Source organism: Rhinolophus sinicus, chromosome 17 (genome assembly GCF_057876585.1).
Source record: "Rhinolophus sinicus isolate RSI-liver-muscle chromosome 17, RSI-T2T, whole genome shotgun sequence".
Taxonomy (NCBI): Eukaryota; Metazoa; Chordata; class Mammalia; order Chiroptera; family Rhinolophidae; genus Rhinolophus; species Rhinolophus sinicus.
In genome coordinates, this window is record NC_142517.1 from 185,273,991 (window position 1) to 185,294,971 (window position 20,981).

A 20,981-nucleotide genomic window follows, 5' to 3' on the forward strand; every position below is an offset into this window, starting at 1 on the left:
ACAAATGTGTGTGTGGGGGGGGTGTGTGTGTGAATGTATGCCTTAAATAAATAAAATATGGTATTAGGATTTGGGAGTTGTAAGTGCATAAGATCACAAAAGGAGTGGCTACAGATAGGAGGTAATCTGAGGTCTGCACTTTGGGCATTCCAGGTCAAGACTGTAGACATGAGAAGGAGACTGTATATGGCCAATGAGGTAGCTGCACTCCATCCTCAAACCCCACTAAAACAAAGACTAAAATGAGGGTTGTTGTATGGTTTGTTTGTTTTTAAAACAAACTCACAAGAAGACATAACAAAATTTTGGAAGCTAGAAAGCACATGGCTGAGTGGTAACCAACTCAGCAGACCCAAGAAAAGCTGAATGCGAGGCCAGCGCTGCAGAAATGCAGAGGAGCACCTAATTTACATTATATAACCTCAAAAGTCTCCAGAAGCAGCAGAAGTGAAGGTGGGACTAAAAGTAAGATTAGCTGAAAGCATATTTAAGAACACACTCACTGCCCAGATTCCCTCCAGCAGTGGTGTCATGTTCAGATTGATGCTCCCTCACGGGAGCCCGAGGACAGCAGGTTCACTTAGTTCTATAGAAAGACAAAGACAGCGTGCTGGCCTGAGACACGCTATCTACAGAAGGTATTAGGTTGGTGCAAAAGTAATTTCAGTTTTTGCAATTTTTAACTTTTTAAACAGCAATTACTTTTACACCAACTTAATATCTATACAACCCAGCAGGGGTCTTTTGGACCAACCATTATAAGAGAAAGATCACGTGGGGTAAGTACAGAAATCATCCGGGCTTAGAAAAACTTTCTGCTCCACAGGAACCAGTAGTACCTTATAACAGCCAGTGAGTGTAGGTGCCAGGGCCCCTCGAGGGATGTGTCCATACTCACAAGTCACACACTGCACACCAGGAAGTCAAGGTCGGTGTCTTTTTCACAGGCTTTTAAAGTTCATTCACTGTCTTCCTAATCCATATCCACTTACCAATTAGGGGTCAATTTACAGTAAACAACATTACCTGAAAGCATTCTATATTTATTAAATTTCTAGTAAATAAGTTCCAGAGGAAGGAAAACCTGAAGTCATTTCCCATGAAGAAAAGGGCTCAAACCTTCTATTAACTCTGTGCTTATAGCAGTGATTCTAAATGGGGCACTTCTGCCTTCCAGGGAACACACAGCAACGTCTGCAGACATAGCTAGTTGTCACAATTGGAGGGTATGTGGGTACTGCTGGCACCGAGCGATGCCAGGGCAGAGGACGGTGATGCTGCTAACACCCCATATGCACAGGACAGCCCCCCACAACAAAGACTTAGTTAGCCCTAAAAGTCAACAGGCTGATGGCTGAGAAACCCTGACATAGGAATAAATGGAAGATCACACACTGAACACTGAGGACCCCCCACATCTCAAGCCTTCTTTCCCAAATGAGCTGCTAAAGCACTGGCAGCCAGGCATATGCCCCCCAGACCTGGGATGGGAAAAATCTTCTTGGAGAAGCGCATACGGCTGAGAGAAAAGATCTAAGAATGACCTAAAGATTACAAAAGACAGAAAAGATTTTAAGAAAATGAAATAAATAGAACACTAATTTTGTTTGAAACAAGTAAAAGATTTAATCAACTGGGGGAAAGTTTGGAGTTGAAATAGTGATAACATACCAAAAAAAAAAAAAAAAAGATATATGTTTAAATATAAAGAAAATTATTAACTCTGGGAAAAGCAAAATGTAATGTCCCAGAAAGGAAATGAAATAAAAGTATATTGGGTTTACCAGCAAACTGCAAGTATAAAGTCATGATAATATAAACACTGAACAGTAGTAACCCAACCAAATTATATTGGGAGGACAGGGGAACAAAAGGAGAAAAATGAGGGGAGTTGTCTAAAGAGCGCTATCTCCTAATCTTCCAGAGCGAGAAGTCAGTAGATAATATAAACTGAAAAAAAAAATAAAATCAAGAAACAGTGATAAAAGTATAGATTTAATGACATCAGGGAAAAATACCCTAAGAATCAGCTAAAAGGGTATTTTTTATAACACGTCTCACAGAACCATTTGACTCCATGCATGCAAAACTAAAATATTTTTTTAAAACTGTATTTGAGTGTAGGGACAATCTGATACATGGGTTTGGGATCTAGTAAGCCTTCCTCAGTTTTCTTGATTTCAATCAGAACAGATTACATCCAGAATAAAAGTATACTGAAGCAGGTTCCATTTAAACCACTTGTCTACCCATCTGAGCAAGGCAAAAGAACAGGCTGGACAGAGAAGACACTAACTCCTTTCCCTACTTTATTTCTGGTTCACTCACCAAACCTTAATATTAAAGTCTTATATTAAACATACTACCCTGTTTCCCCGAAAATAAGACCGGGTCTTATATAAATTTTTGCTCCAAAAGGCACATTAGGGCTTATGTTCAGGGGACGTCATCCTGAAAAATCATGCTAGGGTTTATCTTCCGGTTAGGTCTTATTTTCGGGGAAATACGGTACCACTGAACACTGGTATCATTGCCCCTGGATGCCACTGGATACCATTTGAATTGTTTGTTGGGAGAGGACTTTTCACATTTTACTTTACTTGCTCTTTTATTGTCTGAACTTTTATAACGAGTGTATTTTACAGATGGAAACACACACACACACACACACACACACACACACATACACACACTCCTCAATGATTCACTTATAACCTGATCTCATGCATCTTGACCCAACTAAAAATAATCTGACTGGGAGGAAGGAATATCAACATACAAAACACAGAAAAACCAACAAAGCACATCCCTAATAAAATATTGCTCCTGTTCCCACAGGTACATCTAAAAGACATAAATGATGCATACCAAGTAGCTGGTGCTCAATGTAATCCCAAGCCAGTACAAGGGAGAAATCACTTTTCAAGTTCTCTATAGAATGTATACCACTTTGATACATTTCATTTCAAATAAATGAAAAAGTTTATTCTTTAGATTGATATAATTTGCTTTCTTTAGAAGCAATAAAACTCAAGTTTATCTCCAAATCACCACGATTCATATTTCCTTCATGCTCCACAGTACCTACAACAAAGCTAGGTAAATTCGTAGGTATTAAGAGCTACTGACTGATGGAAATTAGTTTAATAGATTAAATCAATGGTGGGGGAATCAATAATGTCAAGTAATAGGTGTAAATTTTAAATTTCTGTGCAATTCCTTAAACAGTGTTTCACAAGATTTTACCTTTTGATTATTCATAGATTATTTTACCATGTATTAGAGAGCACTGTAAACACAAGCTGAATGGAAGGCTGGCTTTATTCTGTCCCCATTGATTTTCTTCCTTCTTGTTGCTACCCTATAACAAAATTGCCTTCTCCTTGATGAAAAAAACTCAATCAAGAACTCACCTTTACCAAACACAGCTTTTGCTCAACTTACTTTACGGTGAATCCATTCCTTACCCTCACCATCTGTTCATGTATGTATCACTTTTGATTTTCTGAACCACCGTATAAGGAAGGTAGACCACATAATATTACCTCCATCTCACTAATGAGAAACTGATGTTCACAGAGGCTGAATAATTCATTTAGGTCCTATGGGTAGTGAGTGGTAAAGAAAACACTTGGAACCAAGTTACCTGATTCCAAGCCCAGTAGCTCTTTCCACTACACCACACTGACTCTTTGATAATAAAATGGAGTAAACCTGAAAACCAGAATCTTGGAAGACTACAATGGGAATATAAGTCTTTTCCTTAAGTTGTTTTATAATAAACATGCATTAAGCAATTATTATCAGCTTAGTAGCTATAACGTCGCAAAATGTCATCAAATATAAACCACATTTCAAGTTTCAAAGACTTCAAACGGTCACAAGAAAAAAAATGAAGAAACTAAATCTCTTCTTAATCATTGTGACATTGCCAAATCTGGTACTATATTCCTTCTGCAGTCTGATTTTAAACATAGCTTAGCGGTATCCTTGACAAATTTTAAATGTAGAAAAAAATAAGTTATTTAAAACTACATTTAAAAAATATAATTTCCTATTTTCATACTAAAATACCAGGAAAAAAAAGTTCCATCTATTTACCTCAGTAATTGGCTGCCCCTGATGTGTCAAATCCAGTTCTTGAGGGCGCGTTACTTTATCAATATCCAAAGAGTCCATGCTGGAGGCTGCGGAAGTGATGCTGGAACGGGAGGAGTTACTAACAGAGTGCACTTCAGCATCACTCACGGTGCCCGCTGATGCCGTTCTTCTGTGCTGATTAGTTCCTAAGGGTTTAGTATCTTCTAGTACAGATTGCTGAGCAGCCTCATCCATGCTCAAGGAGGCCTGTTCTAACTGTGCAGTGATGTCATCCAGGGAGTAGTTGGCATGTGATGGTTTAGTTATCCGATTAGACGAAGAAGATAATCCTTTCAAGGTGCCATGTTTTGATGTATGTCGGCTAGGAGGTAATTTCTGAGTGGCTTTTGTTTCTGTGATTTGACGTTTACTATTTCCTGCACCAATACTGCTGAGCTCCCGCTCTATCGAGCAAAGATCGGCCATTAGGGCATCCAGGTCCACAGTTTCTCCCTGATTCAGAGCTTCTGCAATGAACAACATACATGAGATTTCCAGAACACACTAATTCAGAATGTATACATTCTATTATATATTTCAATTAATGAATATAGGGGAAGAAATAAAGAAATTCATCCTATTGACCTAAAGCCTCTCAAATACAGGATTTTTAACAATTTTTTGTTTGTTTCATATCCCAAGAGAAAATTTTAGAAGCAAATAGTCCACCTTTTAAGATGTACAGTAATCAGAGGGGAATAAAATTATGAATTGAAAGGTAAAAATAATGCAAAATCATATTACTGTTCCATGGTTTTAACCACATACCCTCTGCAACTTCTTTTTAATTGGGTAACCATGTATTATTTCAGTTCCAAGTCAGTCGTTGTCCTTCAATCTAGTTGTGGAGGGCGCAGCTCAGCTCCAACTCCAGTCGCCGTTTTTTCAATCTTAGTTGCAGGAGGCGCAGCCACCATCCCATGTGGGACTTTAACCAGCAACCTTGTTGCTAACGGCTCAGTAGTGGAGGGCGCAGCTCACTGGCCCATGTGGAAATCTAACCAGCAACCCTATTGTTAAGAGCTCGTGCACTAACCAACTGAGCCATCAGGCCGGCCCCTATGCAACTTTTTACCAGAGGCTCTAAGATGTATGATCAGTACCCCAGTAGGGGCGTTACCTAAAGAGTTGAGGGCATAGAGAGAAATGTATGGTCTGAAAAATTATAGATTGGAATGTCAATTTCAAATACTATAAAGTTGACTAGGTAGAGGACATTAAATAAAGGCCAGAGGGGGCTGACTTTAAAATTACTAACAAGTAACTTCACCGGAGTTTATTTCAGTGAAAATACAACAGTGCAATTAAGTTTGTTGTGGGGTTCCACCTGAGTATGTACTTTGTCAATTATTAATCACTCAACTAGAAAACAATTTTAGTTATGTTCCAATTCATTTTTTTCTATGATCATTTGAATTAGTAATAAAATGCACAAATCAAGAAACAGAAGAATCCAGTCAAGTTACGCGTATCACTTTTATGTTGAGCTATTTGGAATTGAAGGTTCATTGCTTTTCCATTATATATCGTGGTATTTTATTTTACATTTTATTTCCAATTACATCTTACCATTCAAGTTGTATATAGAAAACCGGTAAGAAAAATTGGCCATGTTTGTTTCCTGGCGAAGAGGAGATCTTTTTACTGGTTCCATGGGCTTGTCAGAATCCAAACTCTAAAAAACAAAGTTTAATAAGTCACATTAAATTTGGGGTAAATATGTTGCCAAATACATTAAGTATTGTGACTAAGTTCATTTTACATAAATTCACTCTAAAATAAACTAGGTATATGAATAGGGACATGGTGAGATAAACAGGAAGGAACGATGGCGGTTAATTTTGTGACTTCTTTTCTCAAAGCAATTTGGTTTTGGTCCAGCATAGCATCATTCTTGGCATGAAGTACCCTGAAGATAAGGCACAATTCTGGACTCAAAATTAGTGAGACCCAAGATCTTAACAGAGCAGCTAAACTTTAAACAATAACGGAATATCCTTATTCTTTTCAAGCTCTATGAGGGCATATTGTAACCCAGCTATACTGTACTAAGTCTAGAATTATACTGCACTTCAGGGCAGGGTGTTTTGCAAGTTATCTCACAGCCCTTTTAAATGACACTTTTCTAACCTTTCTACAGTAAGGAAAATAAGACGTTTATAACACAGAAATTCAGGGAAAGGATCAGTAGTTATTTAGTGTCCATTTAAATAAATTTGCAAACATTAGGATTAGTCTTTTAGAACTTTAATTTCTTTCTATAACTATAAACTGGATTTTAAATAAAAAAGAATGCTGCATAGTAGAGTCATGGAATTAGATTAGAATGCTATCTTCTTTATTTATTTATCTCGAGATAAAGTGAATCCTTTAGACAGTGTCCATTCAGTGTTTAATGCTTTCATGTAAAAAGGATACACCCTCATTTAGTATCTTATTTCAGAATTTCACAAAACAGCCAGGAAATTCTCATTTAACCTCAAACCTAATTCTTCTGCTGCAGTTTAAGCCCTGAGCCTCCTTTTCTCAGTGGAAATGAAGAATTGGTAGGTAATGTTTTCTGTAAAATAACTTGAAAATAACTGAGGAAATATTAAAACTCAATTTATTTACCAGTTCAAATAAAAAGATACTTATAATTATCTGCTGTGTCCATGGTGCTTGGGCAATAAGGGAAAGAGCAAGAAATATTCCTTGATGCCAAGAAATTAGTAATATAGTCGGGTGGTTTTTAACTTTTTTGGGGGGTGGGGTCATTAAGAATTTGATAAAAGCTATACACATTCCAGAAAAACGCAAATACACACAAAATTTTACAAATTATTTCAGAAGATTCACTGACAATTAAAACTTAAACCTGATTTAATATAAAGTTGAAAATCCCATTAACATTGTGTGATATAGGTGTACACAGTTTATAGTGAACTAAAATAAACAAAAAACTTGAGGTTTTATAGCTATTAACTTAGTAAGTAAAATATTTTCTGAAAATTTCTGAAGTGTTAAAAAGCAACTTGTTAGCAGTGGACTACATTACACAATAGTGTTTTAAATCTTTCTCTATAAAGATGGATTTATATAATAAAAAGAAGAGTCACAGCATTAGTTTAGAGTCAACTTAGTGGCTCTTCACATTTCTACATCAAGGAATTTAAAATCTAAGACGAAAAGGTCCTGAATCAGTAGAAACGCCATCTGCAGTGGAGGAGCATGGAGTCCTACTCCACCTAGAGCGACTAGAGCGATACCTACCTGTCTTTGCTGCCTTTGGCCCCTTTCCCAAGAATGGACAATAAAACCACACTGAGTCAAGGAAACCCCACACATGTCAGCTGGCCCTCACATACTTTCCCTCACGCATAAAAATTTTCTATTTCCTCTACTTTGCTTCCTCTTTCCTTTTTCTCCTCAGCATAGAACTGCACAGACTAGTCATCATCTCTATGCCAAAATCACCTGTTTAAAAAAATTAAAAATTGAAATGGTTTCACAACTACAGATATAAGAAAAGACCTTTCTCACAACAAATAATGTTATTTCTCCTGATTAGAGATGAAGAGAATGAGTCTTAATGAGATTCTAGTAGAATTGAAAGCATTCTCCTCAAAATTCAACATTAACAGAAGATAGTCACAAACATGTCTGCTTTTTCAAAATGCTCTAGCAAGAATTACATGAAGAGTTTGTTTCAATTCTAGACTGCTATATAAAGAGCTAGAGAAACAAACAGGTACTTGAAGTTTCCACCATACCACCTACTTTTCTACTACTTAAGGAATCTCATCCTTAAGCAATTTTACACAAAAGTTCTTCCCAGAGATATTAAAAGATGAATGAAAATAAATTCTGCTCTACTGTTCTCATTGCCATAAAGTTGAAGTTGTTTTAATAAACATAACTATCTTTATATATTGAGTATAGTGCATTAATAGGGATAGTAATAATGTACCCTTGTATTCTAAAAGTGACCTGGTTTAAAGAATAAGGTCATTCTTTTATTAAAAAACCCAAGATCTAATAAAACAAAATGAAAAGGCTTTGCCATTGTTTTCAAATGTGGCTGGGAATGAAATTTTGTCAATATTCTGGAATCATGTAATAGAAAATATCTGCACGTGAGGACATTATTTATGTTGTAAAATGTACTCATATTTACTAAGTTTTGGAATAGGATTTGCTAAAATTTAGACTTCAAAATTTTAGGCTTTAAAACTTTTTAGCCAGCAATCTCAATTTATGAAACAGGGTTTAAGTAATCCCTATGGATGAACATAACCTCTGGCACAAGTAGTTTTTTAAAACTCCTCAAATAACCAGAGAGATAATATCTTATTCTAGAGTTACTACTCATTTACTTGTTAATGTTTTGGACATTTTCCCTTTATAGCAGTAAAAATGTAATCTGTATCCATATCCTCATGACTAGAGTGCACTCTCAGCACAGACATGACTTCCATCCCCCACCAGCTGTGCAGGCCCCCCCTCACCTGCGTGAGCTTGTCCAGCTCCCCCAGCCAGGCTCCGAACATTTTGTCCAGGTCTTGATCCTCCTTGTCACTGTCTTCTTCAGCACCATGGTCAATGTCTTCATCTGAGAGCTGCTCCATCTGAAATAGACATTTGCGTAGAATAAATAGTTACGTTAAAATTGAAAAATTATGCCGTATATGTTCTGATACATATCGCAACTCTCTGGAGTCAAACATTCAAAACTAGAGATTATATTGTAAAAGGAAATTAGAAGTCCTTACTGGACACAGAGTTGACAAGTGAGTAGAAATGAGCAGTTAAGTCTCAAAATTTTAGGAAATTGTGGAAGAATGAACTGTATCAGATTACAACCAGAATCACAAGTAGCAATAATTTTGAAATTGCAGAGCACGCCTGTTAATCAGAGGATATTACAGTAAAATAGTTGCCTTGACTAATAGATTCTGTAACACCCCAAATACCGCAGTGAAACAATTCCGGGAGACTTTAATGCAGCAGGTTATTATTATCTTATTTATTCTGTGAAAATCTGTTTAGATACAAATAAGTATGTATCTTGCAAAAGCTTAGTCTAACAAGCATTTCAGAGAAAAGACAACACAAAATTTTTAATCTAGTTTAGTCTGTTGAATTAGTTCCTCCTTCAATCCTACTCTCACTTTCTGCCCCATCTGTCTTTTACCCTACTTCCCCATTAGTTCCTACAAAATCCAAGGAACTAGAATTGAAACTGTAACCTTTAGAAAACTAGAACTGAAAACTTTAAATTCATATACAAAATTTTCTATATATGGCATCTCTTCAAGTACAAGTCCCTTGAATGAAAAGATATATTTTCCTTCTTCCCATTAATAAAACAATGTGACATCTGAGATGGAATGTGCATATTATTTTGTGAAGGTAGGAAAAGATTATACAAAACAAAGTAAAATCAATGACTGACCAGATACTTAAAGTCCATAAAGTAAAATTAATCTGGTTAAAAATTTTTTCATATTAAATGCTCAGAAATCTTCAGTAAAACTTAGCTTTGCTTAGAACAACATAGTCTAAATTTATTTGACCAGAATTCCTTTTCCTTAAACTTAGAGTAATACCTAAAAACTTTCCCAAGGATACAATGAATGTCATCATTGTACATGCTACACTTTTGACTCATATTTCTGAAACACAAATTTTATTCCAGTGGATCTAGGCAATATATGAAACACAACCTGTCAGTTGGTTTAAACAATTCCTCAAAGATTAAAGATATCCTTCATCTTGAATAAGAATTTGTAAGGCATCTCACACCTCCAAAGCAGCAATCAACAAAATCACCTCTGTGATCCTTAAACATGGTTATGAGATACATAAAGAATCTAATTAGTTGATGAGATGTCATGAATTTAAAATTTAAACCTTATTCTGCTATATAAAAATTTGCAGAAAGGGTCAAATAACGTTGTTAAAATCAAACTGAACTTAGTTCTAATGATGCTGAAAATCAGACCATATCTCATTTAATCACTGAAGGGAAATAATTTTCTTAAGTTTAATAACTAAAAGGATCACAGCTACCAACATCTCTAATTTCTTAATTTCACTACTCTAAGCGCGTATAAATCAGGGCATTCTACCTTGGTAAATGAAGAATGAATCAACTAATTTTCCAACTCATAAATGTACCTCTTAAAGAGATTTGATTTTTGTAATTCACTTGTGTTAGTTAATACTAAGATTTTTATTTATTACTGAATTTACATACCAATCTCAATTGATATCATTCTTCATTAAGTTATCTAATCATGAAAAACAAAATGTTATGGCAAAGGAAAAAACTCGTCTGATCGGGTGACTTAATTACTCAAATAACAGTTGCTAGTTTGAGAACATCTAGGAGTAGTTAAACGCAGCCTTCATAATGAAGGCCAAAAAGCAACAGAACTGGGAATATATCAGTCAACTTCTTCCTGCCTAATCTTCAAAAGTAAACACAATGGAATAACCCAGAAGCTATAATATTCTAGGAGGAATTCTGATATGAAGTAATATTTATGCCTGCACTTCCCTTCTGAATATATACTCTAATTGCCTATAAGAATGATGCTATACTGGAAAAAAAATGATACAAAATATAATTTTACAGAGCAAACACAAAATAGTTCATGATGAATATAAGTATTTTAAATTATCACAGAGCCAACAAGAATTACAGACTTCACATCAAAGTCTGGTGTGTTTTGTGAGTTTATTATTATTCAAACCCAGTAATTATTTGGATTTTTAAAAATCTCTTTACATATTTTTATTAATACTTTTGCTATTATCTAGACTACTACAAACTCAAGTAGAGTAAAATATGCGTAGAGAACAATGACAGAATCATAAAATACTTGTAGAAATTTTGAAGTAACTATTGAAATATTACCATTTATGTAACTTGCCAGTTTTATCCTTTCTTGAATTCCTTTTACAACGTGGGTTATTTTATGAAAATTAAAGTATTTATTCAGAGATTTTTCCAATAAAAATTTAGGTTCTACGACATTTAAGGATCTCGACTCTAAAACGGCATTCTCTCCAGTTTCAAGAAGCTAATGTTGATACTCATTCAATGAGGTATCGTTTGTGTTTACAACACACACCAAATGAAGAGCCCCCAGAAAGCTTTTTAATAGGCTCTGCATTGTCTAAAGTCTGCAAATTTAGTAAGGAAATTCATTCATTGTTATATATCAATGCCTGTTTACAATTAAATCACAATTCTAAACCTGAATTTTCCCAACAGAATGCCCTAACTGGAAATGATGAGAGCCTAACATGCAAATAAAATACAACAGTCAGTCAACTGTCCCTCCAAACAAAGGGGAGAACAATTAAGGAAAAGAAAATAGAACTTATAAATTTTGTTTTTACAAATAATTTGGATTTAAATGGATAGCTTCTAACGTGATGCATTTCTTAACGATGTGGAAATAGGCCTGAGGAATCTATACTGGCACTAGAACAAATACTATTATTCTGTGACTATTTGATTAGGTACTTTGGGAAATATATTAAAGTTTTACTTCAATTCCCTACTCCGTAACATCTATGTTCTGAAAGAATAAATGTACCCTAGCAAAAATGAAAAGGTTTACTCCCCCCAAAGTGCAGACTTCTTGAATGAACACTATAATACAAAACTGGTGGCAGGTCGAAAAGAACCTGTGGAATCCTGGCCTCCAGGGACCTCCTGACCTCCCGCCCGCCCACTCTCCCCTCCGGCCACACTGTCCTGGCCTGCAGTTCTTGGAGCAGGTTGGTGGGAGTAAGGGTGTGGATACTGTCTTGAAGGCAGACTGATAGATAGATGTCTAGCAAACATCCGACTGGAAAAAAATGAGGAAGAGTTAGGACTCAGCTAATGAGGTAGTTTAGTTAACCTGAATGTTATTTCAAAATTTATTACAGAAAAATCATAGATTATAGTAGCAATGATTTAACTAACATTTTAAACTAATTTACATTTACTTTATTCGTGAAGTAAAAATAGAAAAAATGGGGGAATACAATCATTGCTTATATGCTGGCTGGTTTCATTTCACAGATAACAGTGAATAATCATGTTTCAATTATTATAGGTTAAAACTTATAAGATGTATAGTAAGCTCCACTACACATAACGAAACTGTCCATTTAGTATGCCTTAGTATGAAACAATATTATTCCCACTAAATTTTCCATGAAGTTAATTATTTAAGCATATTTTCTCTATTAACCTTCCTCTTGGGAGATATTTTTATTTACTATTTAATTTCCTCACTGTTAGATGGAATGATGATCTTTATCAAGAAGGCTGGACTTAGATTTTAAATAAATACATTCCAGGTAGGGCAAATTATAAAGGGCAAAGGAGAAAGTCTGTGTTTGTGAGATTGTCATGAGATTGACTCAAAATAAGAGGTTAAGAGTGAGATTTAAAAATCAAGGACTAAGGCAGAACCTGGTCATATAGAACCTTGAAAGCCATGCCTTTTTTCCCAGGAAGGTAACTGGATTCTTAAACATAGAAATGAAGTGGGTAGGGGGAGAAATGGTACTTTAGTTGAAGGACATGGTGCCACTATAAAAGTTATTAGAGAAGGGAAATACCATTGGAAGGCTACTGTAGATATTAGGTAGAGATAATTATAAACATGGAAACAGAAGTCCTGAGAGGAAATCAACTTACACAAGTCACATATTTATTTAGACAGCAGCAAGAAAAATACATGGTGTATAGCTGTGGTACCTTATTTATTACTGAACTCTTTTTGCCCCTTTAATAATTCAAAAATAATTACTTATTGTAAAAATAAGTACTCTGTATTTAAAACCACATGAAAACTCTCAGAATACAGATTTGCAGAGCAGCCACTACAGCATTTCTCTAGGTCTCCAGCATGCTCAGTGTTCCAAAGAGGCAAGAGAAGCTTTGATTTTAATATTTACTATACATCTGCTCTGTGCCAGACACTAAAGGAACAGAGATGAACACGATAGCCTCTGTCCTTGAGGAATATATAGTTTAGTAGGGGGCAGACAAGGGAAACCCACAACAATGAAACACTGTTAAGCGCTATAATAGAGGTATGCTATGTGAAGTCAGTCTGAGGAGAAAGGAAAGGTGTGATGCTTCAGTCAAGATCTAAAGACTGACTGTGCAGGGAAGAGGAAGGGTGTTTTAGGCAGAGGGACCAGAAAGGGTATACCAGGCAAGGGTATAAAGTGTGACAAAAGTGAGACACGTTGAGACCTCCAAGTTGCTTCAACTTCTGAAACGCAGGGTATGTGGTGGTTTTTTTTCATGCCACTGAGTGGGCTCTGACTCCTGGAGAGCGTATGCGTGAGTGAGCAGGCTCATCACAGGGTTTTCAACGTAAGAAAGATAAAGGTTGAGAAAAGAAATGCAGCAGTGGTTTACCATTGCCTGCTGCTGCAGTGTGTGAGTCCAATCCACATGTGCTTGGGACCGTTTGGTTGCAAATCACCAAATGCCTATGAAATGTAAGTGCTTTCTCAAGGATGTGTGGTGTAGACTCATGAAAAATGGGGCTGGAGAGGAGGCAGGGGCAAAATTATAAGCCATACCAAAGAGCGTGGCCATGATGCCGTCCGGCAGTGTTTTTCCAGTTTGTGGTCTGCTGATGACTTGCGTCAAAATTACCTGGAGTGCTTCTTATAAAGGCAGGTTTTAAATGCCCTGCCCAAGATCTACGGAAGACTCATTTTCAGGGAGTGAGGCATTTTTAATAAGTCTCCACAGGTATTCCTTATGCCCACTGAAGTCTGACAACTGCTACAGTGCTTTGTGCTATAATTATTGGGGGCACTTGAAAGAAAAAAGTAATGGAGTTTTGCATAACCACAATTTTGTTAAAGGCAGAACAACCTAGAATGAGTGCTCCAGAAGACCATAAAGAAATAGGGCAGCATTAGGACCCCCTAATTAACAGATCCCAGTTACTCCTCCATTACCATAGTTTAATGCTTCTCAGTTATTCATTTAGAAATAAATTTTAGTTTTTTACATCTAGTTGTTTCAGTAGCTCTATCACAAAGATGTTTTCAAATACCTCCTATGCTGCTCTAATCCAATAAATAATTTTAAAGGAAAACAGGCACTTGGGGGGGGTGTCTATGAAGACTTCCAGATTCAAGGAGTGCCCCCAACTGTGCAAGAAATAACTCTTGCAAAATAAAAGGCAGAGGAAGGAAACCTAAATCAGACAAAAGAAACAATAAGAAAAAAAAACAAAAACCTGTTAAATTTAGTAAGGCACAAAAAGAGGAAGAAGACTCATCAAAAGAAGAGGGAGGAAGTCAGAGCAGAGAAGGAAAAGGAGAGAAATGGACACAATGCATGTAAAATGAAGTGAGAGTTATGGGAGATGAAAGGCCATGAATTACTCATTTGAATTAGACACCAAGAAGTATGTTTCTCTCTGACCTACAACTCTTAACACAGGACCTTTGGTTCTACCGTGAACTAAATGGTATCATTTGTAAATGACCAAATGGAAACTGGGAATTTAATAAACCAATTGAATTTACATGAGCTCTTTACAGGTTCAAGATATCAACATGGTGTGTTTATGGCAACATTTTCTTCAGGCTTCACCTTTTAATTTGGAATGGTCTTTTGTTTTTAAAGACACTGCTAAATGATTTATTATCTTAAGTTATCAAAGCTACAGTTCTTTTCCTTTTGAATTTTTACTGTTTTGTTCAGTAAATTCTTCTCTACCCAGAAATCAGATACATGTTTATGTAAATTTTTAGTTTATTATTAATTCTTTTCTGTAGTTATTACATTTTACCTAGGTAGCTCAGTTTGGCACATAATGTGAGTATGAGAACCTAAACTGAATTTTCCATCCTTGATGTATTTCTTTTATCTATATATCTATCTACCCTACATACACCAGGGTTCTTTTTTTGAGGATTCTCTTCCACTACGTGCCTATTCTTAAATAAACATCATTTTATAGCTTCTGTTACTAATTTATAAAGCAGATGAGTTTTTAAAAAGTCAAAATTTGCTTTACATATATCCATCACTGAAGTTTTCTCTGTATGTTAGTGGCCCTAAATAGAAAAGGCCCAAGTTCTACTTAGGGTCAAACACTTCAACATACTTTGCCTACAAACAGCATTACTCTTAAGTAATAGGCAGGATACAAAGAAAGCAAAAACTATCTTCCATGACTTCAAAGAACATTAATCCTCACTGTGGGAGAGATGGTAAATACAGAAGTATCATGATTAACAAATTCTCTAAGAACAAAGTTCTTTTTGTAGGACTGTGCATGAAGCAAACATAAAGGAAGCCATGATCTCTCCTAACTGTGGAAAGGGACTAAGAAAAACGCAATGTACTATGTTATTCAAAGGCTTTAGAGGAGCAAGCACAGTAAACTGGCCACAAGGGAACTTGCATAACCTTGTCCTGAGAGTGAGCTGACACCTGGAACTAAGTTTTGCAAAGTTTCCACGTGTAACTGCACCTCCCTAATAAATAGAAGTGCGCTGTTCTTTGGCCAGCCTAGGTGAAACTCTCCTTACCCAGAGGAAATAGAAATGCTAGGGGAGGTAATTCACACCCTTATGCCTCCTCCTTTATTTCTGTTTGTTTTTGATAACCCAGTATGTAATTAACATATCCTCTTTACTATCATGTACATTAACTGTGAGGTAACTAAAGATCATATAAGGATCCTTAAAAAACAAATAAGAAATATTTTAACAGTTGATAGAGGTTATGACTTCTAGGAGCTATAAATCAAATTGGAGGCAATTTTGTTAAAGTTTTATTTATCAAGCACTTAAATTCACCACCAGTAAAGGAGTTTCTTTTACAGAATGATAAATCATATTCATTCCTTTGTTTACACTGGATTTTCATAATATTGGATATTCTTAATCTACTAAACCCCAAGCAGGAATTCCTTATCTAAAGTGGAAAAAACAACCTTAGTTTAATGCTCTATAAAGAAACTCCTAACATTCCTATAAATAAGTTCTAATTTTATAATTACTTATTACATACTACATTATAATCAGAAATCACAGAGCAACTAAAAAAAACAAACAACCAAAACTGAAAGAAACAAAGAATAAGTATAAAATTCTTCTGTTTATATTCAAGCTTTTCAGGTTCATTTCAAAAACTGCAAGATAATAAATTTCTGTTGTTTTTTTAAGCCACCCAATGTGTGGTGATTTGTTATAGCAGCCCTAGGTAACCAATACAGTCACTATATACCTGTAAAAATGGGGCTTCATGACAGTTCCCTTAGTTCATCCGGCTCATTCTGCTCCACACTTGGGACCTTCCCTGCTATATACTACCTAAGCATGTAGTATCTTTGGAGACAGCAGGTATTGTGCATGCACTCTCCGGCTTCAACTGAAAATAGAGGCTACAACTTTAGTCTCTTGGGTAGGAGAAACTGTCTTGAAATTCCTGAAAGCTTCATTAGGAAGGCAGACGACTACTGTTTTTCTCCACTTTTGCCCTATCCCCTACAAGTCAGCCAAGCGCATGGCAGGAAATCCAGCCCCTCGGGGAAGCCCATGCTTTGGGGAGAAAGGAAGAGTATCAGACAGCTGCAGCCTGAGACATAGAAGCCATTGGATTTAATTTTGAATCATGAGTATGAACTAGAGATTTCAAACAGAGAGAGGTAAAGGGAGGGTAGAAATAAAGATGGATATATGTGTATGCGTATTTGTAGATATGTCCACTGAAAGGGCCTCATAGCAATGACACCCCAGTAGCAATTAGCATACCTAGTACCCAGTTTTTGGTTTCTAAATATATATTCTACCCAAAAAGTAACCAGAGAGCCCTGGAGCAATGATTCCATAGCCAGGGTATGGAAAAAAACAAGATGAGCCCTTAGAACATCTTCCTGTGCCAGAAAGTGTTCACTAAATATGAGGACATGTCATAAGGACACAGGAACAAACCTGAAGGGGGTCCCAGGGGCCTAATCTGGGATAATTTAAGCATCAAAATAAACTATGACAGAAACAAACTATAACCCATTGAATAAAAAAAGAATCCATGAACCCACCCTGAAAAATATGACAGAAAGCTGTTCCTTAAAATGCCAACTAATTAATGTAGATGAAATGACAGATGATCACTATTTTGCAACCACTGTAGTAACTAACAACTGATTCAGGCAAGACTCATCAATAGATGCTAAAACTAGAGACTGTTTATATTCTCAAAATATCTCCCCACAAAGTACTGGGGGGATATTGCTTTACCCAAGTGATCCAAGTTAACTCACCAACATTGGGGCAAACCAACATCATATGCTTTCTCTAATGATGCACTGAGAAGACACATTATCATTTTGGGGTATTCCTGACAAAAATTCATTACCTAAATGAAATCATAAGAGACATTTTACAAAATAATTGGCCTACATTTTTCAAAAATGTGACGGCCAAGAGCACAAAGGAAGGCGAAGGATGTGTTTGTTTCAGATGAAAGGAAACCTAAAAAGACATGACAACTAAATGCAGTGCTTGATCCTGGACAAGAGAAAATATGTAAGTATATAAACATAACTATAAAGGGCAATCTGGAGACAATTGACAAAAGCTGACTATGGACTTTGGATTAGATCATAGTATATATATATATCAATGTTACATTTCCTGATTTTGATAATAGTACTGTAGTTATGCAAGGGAGTATCTTTGTTCTTAGGAAACATACACAAAAGAACTTAGTCTTAAAGTGGCACTGTCTGTAACTTATTCTCAAATGGCTCAGAAAAAAATGTGTCTATGTATGTGAGTGAGTGTGTGTGTAAATATGTATATAGGGAGAGAGGAATGGTAATTAGGCAAAATGTAAACAATAGGTGAATTTAGATAAAGGGAATATGGGAGACATTTGTACTCTTCTTACAACTTTTCTGTAAGCTTGAAATTATATCAAAATAAAATCAGGAAAAGAGAGAGGAAGAGAGAAGGGGAGATGAAAGAAAGAAAGAATAGTCTCTGCCTCAGGAAGTTGTTTAGTTAGGAAAACAGAGTATGTCAACTAATCATTTAAAAGTCAGAAACAAACTTAAGGAAAAAACCATAGAGGCTGAAAAACATTTTTACCAAATAAAATAATGCAGTTTTAACATAAGTACCCTGAAAAATATTGCAGAGTTCTCCAACACATGGTTTTTATTTTGTACGCATGTACAACCTTTCCTAAATTGCATTTGCCTGGCTACCTCAGGTAACTTTTCTAGCTTATTCTGGCCATCATAAAATTAGTTTTACTTAATGCAAATAAAAGCTTAACATCTTCAAAAAATAATTACTCATCAGATAATTCTTTCACAGAGGCAAAAGACAATCATTTCTAACCTTCAGCTTAAAAAACCAAGTTAAAAAAAAAAGCTGGTTAATGTCACAAATAGATCAGGAAATCAGAATTCAGTTTTAAATCAAAGACTAATATTTAATCAATTAAGGCTTAAACTAAATACAGACTTTAAGAATGGCCTTTTTAAAGATGTTTTGATTTAAAAAATTTTATTATTAAACGTGAGAACAAAGGGAGTTAAAGAGTGAAACACTTGTACCCTGCATTATTCATTAACATATTCCCTGACCTCTTGCAACATCCACAGTTGGAAAGTGCCCGAGTCGACCAAATATTCCCCACCCGACAATGCTGAGATGTCTGCTTTCTGTTTCATCTATCTCATAAATGTGAAAATTCTAGGAAATGAATTTACAATCCATTTAAATGAGTCACATCACTAAGCTGTCATTATCATAGAGCAATTTATCAGTGTGAGCACCAGGGGGCTCAATTATTTTTCTGACTCTTGGGAAGTCTTTTCATTTTGATGGTCACTATCTTGGCTTAGACCCACACTGCATCATCCTCAGATTATTCTAGCAACTTCCTAACTGACCTCTCTTCTTTAATCCATCACAGTCAGACTAACCTTCCTTAAAAACTCTTTTCATGTCATGATTCTGCTCAAACACCAACAAGGGTTCCCCATGACATTCTGAATTCAGTACAAACTCTTCATCAAATGATTTCAGACTCTCTCTGACACAGCCTCAACCTAAATTTTCAACCTTATTTTCTACTTTTCAATCAACCTAAACTAATTAGTATTCTAAAAAAAAAAAAAAAGAAAAAAAGAAAGAAAAGGAAAAAAAGAACAAACCATGCTTTCTTTACTTGGCCATTATTCCTATTTTCAACATGAATGCAACATCTCAACCTGTCAAGAGTGACAGTACATTTCTCTCCTGCCCTAACATCCCATTGAAATGACAGCAACCAATTAAAAAAAGGGAATAAACTCATAAAGGCAGTGACAGCTGGAGATGGCAAAGGAATCAAAAGACCAGAGATTTTGGTAAATTTCTGGAATGAACAGGTAGAATCATACAGCCAGATGAATATGTATTAAGCACAAACTATGTGCCAAACACTGTTCTAGACTCTCAGGACACAGTTCAAAGTGTGACAAACAAGGGACCTGCTAACACTGACCTTGTATTCTAGTCAAGGGAGAATAATATTAAACAACAACAACACCAAAAAAATCAGACCCATGACAAGTGGAGTGATAATTAAATTAGGATTATGTGGAAAGTGACCAAGTAGCTGCTTTAGATTCAATGAACAGAGAAGGCCTGCCTCTCATTAGTAAAATTTAAAATGAAAATATGAATGACAACAAGGAATCAGACATCTAAAGATCAGATAGAAGAGCATTCCAAGTAGAGGATACAAATTTGGTGTATTGTGGAACAGAAAGAAAGGTTAATCTGATGTGAAAAGAAAGCCAGATCATACAAGGATTTGTAAACCAAGAAAAGGAGTTTGGATGGTATTCTAAGGAAGCCCTCTTGAGGGCAATGAGAAGGTATTTCTCACAGAAGGGTGCAGCAGAGGTGGGGATTCTTGAAGGAAGGGGTAACAAGGTAGAGTGTGGGAAAAGGAATAGAGGTGGGAAGAAGGACAGCAGCCAGTACTCCCCACACCAGCCATGGTAATTTTGGCATTTGCTTCCAGGCTTAAGGAAACTAGAAAAAACAATTCTCTTAAGCCTGGAAGCAAATTTAAATGCCTTCTGGAGTCAGGTGGCCAATATAAATACCAGTGGTAGACAGATGTAAACAATAGGGAGTGGTGGGGCCTGAGAAATAGAGGGCATACCGCAGCTAAAAACATAAAAAGTTTATTCTGGAATTAGTGGTGAAGTTGCACAACCTTGTGAATATATTAAAACCCACTGAATTTTACACTTTAAAAGAATGAATGTCATGTATGTGTATTTTATCGCAACTTTAAAAAACTAAAGTAAATTGTAAGCACTGTGTTAAATATAAGAAGAGTCAGATACTACTTCCTCTGAGAGGCCCATGAACTTTGTACCTCTCTATGGCATTTATAGCTTATCAGCTTTGTATTACGTGGTGGTTACTTGTGCACTTGCCTTATCACCCTCCACACCCAAATAGGTTGCAGGCTTCTGGAGAGAGACCATATGGTTCTCATTTTCACCCCAGAGTAACTACCAAAGAATCATATTCTTTATCTGAATTTCAAGTTTTTTTCTGCTGAGTATTTCTACTTTAAGATGACTCAAAATTTAAGATGACATCTAACTTAAGATGAATCAAAGGTAAAGGTGCATTTCTTAAAAAAAATAAATAAATAGTGGCTAATTTATCCAGTTCTCAATAAATATTAAGGTAAAAAACCAACACATTTAAAACTAATTTCCCTGTCAATAGAGGAATGGTTTAGAAAAACCAAAGACAATTCTACAGTGCACTTGAGTTTCAGCAGAGTT

General features: G+C 35.8%; 1 protein-coding gene across 8 annotated transcripts in view; it reads right to left on the minus strand.

Annotated features, from left to right (window-relative positions):
• Positions 1-20,981, minus strand: part of RAPH1 (Ras association (RalGDS/AF-6) and pleckstrin homology domains 1) — an 84,478-nt gene that overhangs the window by 47,400 nt on the left and 16,097 nt on the right. For all 8 annotated transcript variants that reach the window (XM_074340529.2, XM_074340501.2, XM_074340494.2 and 5 more), the window contains 3 exons: positions 8,628-8,747; positions 5,710-5,815; positions 4,102-4,607 (listed from right to left, as the gene is read on the minus strand). In XM_074340529.2, coding sequence (XP_074196630.2) covers positions 4,102-4,607; positions 5,710-5,815; positions 8,628-8,747 — 732 coding nt within the window. The remainder of the gene's footprint in view (positions 1-4,101; positions 4,608-5,709; positions 5,816-8,627; positions 8,748-20,981) is intronic.